The 3,519-nt window shown below is 47.2% G+C and overlaps 1 protein-coding gene across 1 annotated transcript in view; it reads left to right on the top strand.

Moving 5' to 3' along the window:
* The first annotated feature begins 1,833 nt into the window (after nt 1-1,833).
* Nucleotides 1,834-3,519, top strand: part of HOXB6 (homeobox B6) — a 2,329-nt gene continuing 643 nt past the window's right edge. Inside the window, exon 1 of the mRNA XM_010291448.1 lies at nt 1,834-2,568. Within this exon, the coding sequence (XP_010289750.1) occupies nt 2,160-2,568 (409 nt within the window). The 5' untranslated portion in view covers nt 1,834-2,159. The remainder of the gene's footprint in view (nt 2,569-3,519) is intronic.

The following is a 3,519-nucleotide window of genomic DNA, read 5'->3' as shown; positions in this document are numbered from 1 at the left end:
CATCCCATTTCTTAGCCCCAAATTTGCATGCGGAGGTGATCATGCCAGATAATCGCTGGTTTTGCAGAGCTACAAATATTGCGTAACTCTAATCAAATGTATGAGCTGTTCGGCTCCTGCAAAGCAGTTAACTTCAGGCTCTCATCCGATCCTTTTTTTTTCTTCTTCTTTAGTCATCGTTCCCTTTCAGTGTCACTTTTTTTTTTTCCTTGCATACCAATAAAGCAGATCTACGTAAGTTTGGGTCCGTTCCATACACAAAGGGAAACTCTGCAAGAACAAATATAAGAGATATCAGTCAGAGGGGGATGGAGGATGGAAAACTACTTCCTTTGCATGTTATTTCCTTGAATTATAAGGGTTACGTTTCTGTCGAAATGTTCATTGCAGCCGTGGCATGAAACAATCTTGGCTTTGCTGCTGTAAACATGATGTTTAAAATAAATTAGCTCGTAATAAGATACCAGTTTCGTAGATACTTAAAGCTCCGTCAGAGAGAGCCGCATTGGCAGCTCTACAGACACCATGTAATACATGTAATTCTAGATTTGTAGCACACACATTCACAGATTCAAGTACAGGGGAGTGTGTATTATAAGGCGTGTCATTTCACTTCATATAAGACACGACAGGCAGATGGCTACAAATTCGGACAGGAAACAAATCCTTGATAAACCGCGAATGATCGAGGGACAGTCCTGGGTTTAATTTAGTTGGATTTTTCGGATTTTTTTTGTTTGGTTGTTTTTTTTCCCTGTGAGATGCCTCTGCTTTTCCCATTTGGAAAAAAGGGGAAGGCGGCGATCAGGGTTCCAACTCTACCTTGAGCAAACAGGGATCTGATGGGGGAGTGCACCAGGTAGAGCGGAGCACATCTCTGGCAAAGCCGAGAGAGGCAAAGCCCCGAGCAAAGTGCAGCTCTTAGGGAATTGCTTGAGACTTTGGGAATTATCCCTTCCAGCTTTTTCACTTTGCAAAAATAGGTATTTTGCGGTGGGGAAGGGCTCAAAGCGGGGATGCAAACCCGCGGAGTCTCTGCGCACCTCCAAGGCAGCAGCCCCATCACACCGCCAGCTTTCCTCTCGTTAAAAAAAAAAAATCAAAACATCTCGATCGGTAACAATCAATAAACTCAGCTTTTGACCCAAGGCTTCCTTTTAGCCATAAAAGGTCGGGCATAGGTTTGGTATTAACAAAAAAACGCAAGAGGGCACAATGCGGTACCGGACTCCGGAGGAGATCGGGATTTAGCAAGGGATAAAGGGAATACTTCGATTTTCCATTTATCTCCCGAATACAGAGCTTTTGCAGTAAAAAAAAAAAAGGAAGGAAAAAGATGCAATACGTGAAAAGCGAAGGTTTGGTTCAAGCGAGCGCAGCTTTCCTGAGCAGGGAATGCTAATCTATGGCAATGAGACAAACATGAATCGAAATAAGTTGTCAAAACCGATTTCTTCTCCTATGGCAAATCTAAGTTAATCAGCCCGGCGGGATCTCCTCCTTGCAAAGTTCACGCAGACACAAAAAACTTTTTTCCTTTTTTTTTTTTTTTTTTTTTTTGGATTTGTTTTCTTTAACTGTAGCAAAGTACCCAGACATTTCAGGACGATTTGCAAGCACTAGGGGTTAAAGTTTGCCGAATGCGAATAATTAACTTTTCCCCCTCCACACTTACAGCGGGTATTTGTATACTTTATATATGCATAAATGTATATAGGCGCGCACACCGCCGTCCGCGCAGACGGGCTCTCGCACCCCCCCGCGCCGAGCTCCGGGGGAGCGGGGGGGGGGGACCGGGACACGTTTATTTATTTATGAAGCTCCGAGCGCGCCGGGAATGATTCTTTCGGCAGATATTATATATTTGGTTAAGGGGGTGCATTTCTGTTGTTTAAAAGGGAGGGAAGAGGGGGTGGATGGTTTGTTCTTGGGGTCCCTGGTGCAATCTCAGCTCCTCATGGGTGCTATTTTGCAACCTCAGGCGCCTGCTATTGGTCAGCCCATGATCAGATGGTTGTATTTCCTTGTGTCCCTCGCTGGCACCACGCCATCTCCCTTCAGCTAAAACCCAATCTCCGATATACTACTAATAGCTAAACCACTTGGACTATAAAACACAACAAATCATAAAGCCGGGAAAGGACGGCGGGCTCTTTCCAATGAGTTCTTATTTTGTCAACTCGACCTTCCCGGTGAGTCTGGCGGCGGGGCAGGAGCCCTTCCTGGGACAGATCCCGCTGTATCCCTCGGGCTATGCGGATCCTTTGAGGCACTACCCCACCACCTACGGAGCCACGGGCGTCCAGGAGAAGGGCTACACCTCCTCTCCTTACTACCAGCAAAGCAACGGAGCCTACACCCGCAGCTCCGCCTGTGACTATGGGGCCGGCGGGTTTTTCAGGGAGAAGGACCCCGCGTGCGCGCCCCCCAACCTGGACGAGGTGCCCTTCGCCCCCGAGCCGCGCAAGTCGGACTGCGCGCAGAGCAAAACTGTGTTCGGAGAGAGCGAGGAGCAAAAGTGTTCCGCCCCGGTTTACCCCTGGATGCAGCGGATGAACTCTTGCAATAGTGAGTTTACTCTTTTACAGAAATAAATACATCAATCTCCTCCCCCCCTTTCTTATTTGTTACCGCCAGAGAGCGAGCGGGCGAGCGGGGGGAGCAGGAATAAGATTCACTTTAGAGCCCAAACTTCCAGCGGGGAAGTTGGGCGACACGAGAGGCTCCAACTTGCTCCTGACACGCACCAAAACTTCACGCCGCTGAAGTGTTTTCTCCCAGCACCCCCCCCCAGCTAAAAAGTTTGTCCCCTATTTAAGCCCCAATACAGTATTTCTCCACACACCCCCTTTCTTTTTTTTTTTTTTTCACATTCCAGTTTGCGTGTCACTCAGCTACAACGATTTGTCTCTGTCTTCCCCCCACACGCACAGGGAGATATCTTTTCTAAATCAGATCTGGATGACTTTACACACGCACGGACCCACACCCCCACGCAGCTCCCTCTCTCGCTGGCTGCCCGATCTGGAGTTAAATAATATTAAAGTGTTTAAATATTCGAAGGGAGAGGGCTACATTTTTAATGAAACTCGCACATAATGAAAAGTCTGCCTGGGGAGAATTTTTTTTCCCCCTGGTGATATATGACTTCTTTAAGTGCTGTTTCCTCAACCAGAAAAAAAAAAAAAAAGAGGGGGGAAAGAAAAATAATAGAGGCTCACCACCCTCCTTCCCATGTTTAGATGCATTTGTTGCCTTTTAAGTTCCAAATTGATGTCCATTAGCGCGGGGACATAAAGTGTTGTGTCCTCTTTAATGTAGAGTTTGGGCAGATCGATTCACTTCATTATTGCTTAAATGCTCAGATCTATTACAGTTGCCGGTAGGGTGGAAAATAGCGAGGGCGGGCGAGGGGGGAGAACACCTTGCGATTTTTCATCCCGGAATAAGATAGATCTTGCCCTGTCTCCCCAGCCCTGCCTGCCGCCTGACAAGCTCAGAATTAACCCCTCGGCCGCG

The sequence above is a fragment of the Phaethon lepturus genome, unplaced genomic scaffold (assembly GCF_000687285.1).
Source record: "Phaethon lepturus isolate BGI_N335 unplaced genomic scaffold, ASM68728v1 scaffold33757, whole genome shotgun sequence".
In the NCBI taxonomy this organism is placed as follows: Eukaryota; Metazoa; Chordata; class Aves; order Phaethontiformes; family Phaethontidae; genus Phaethon; species Phaethon lepturus.
The sequence above is the reverse complement of the archived record's forward strand: the minus strand, read 5'-3'. Positions and strand labels throughout refer to the sequence as shown.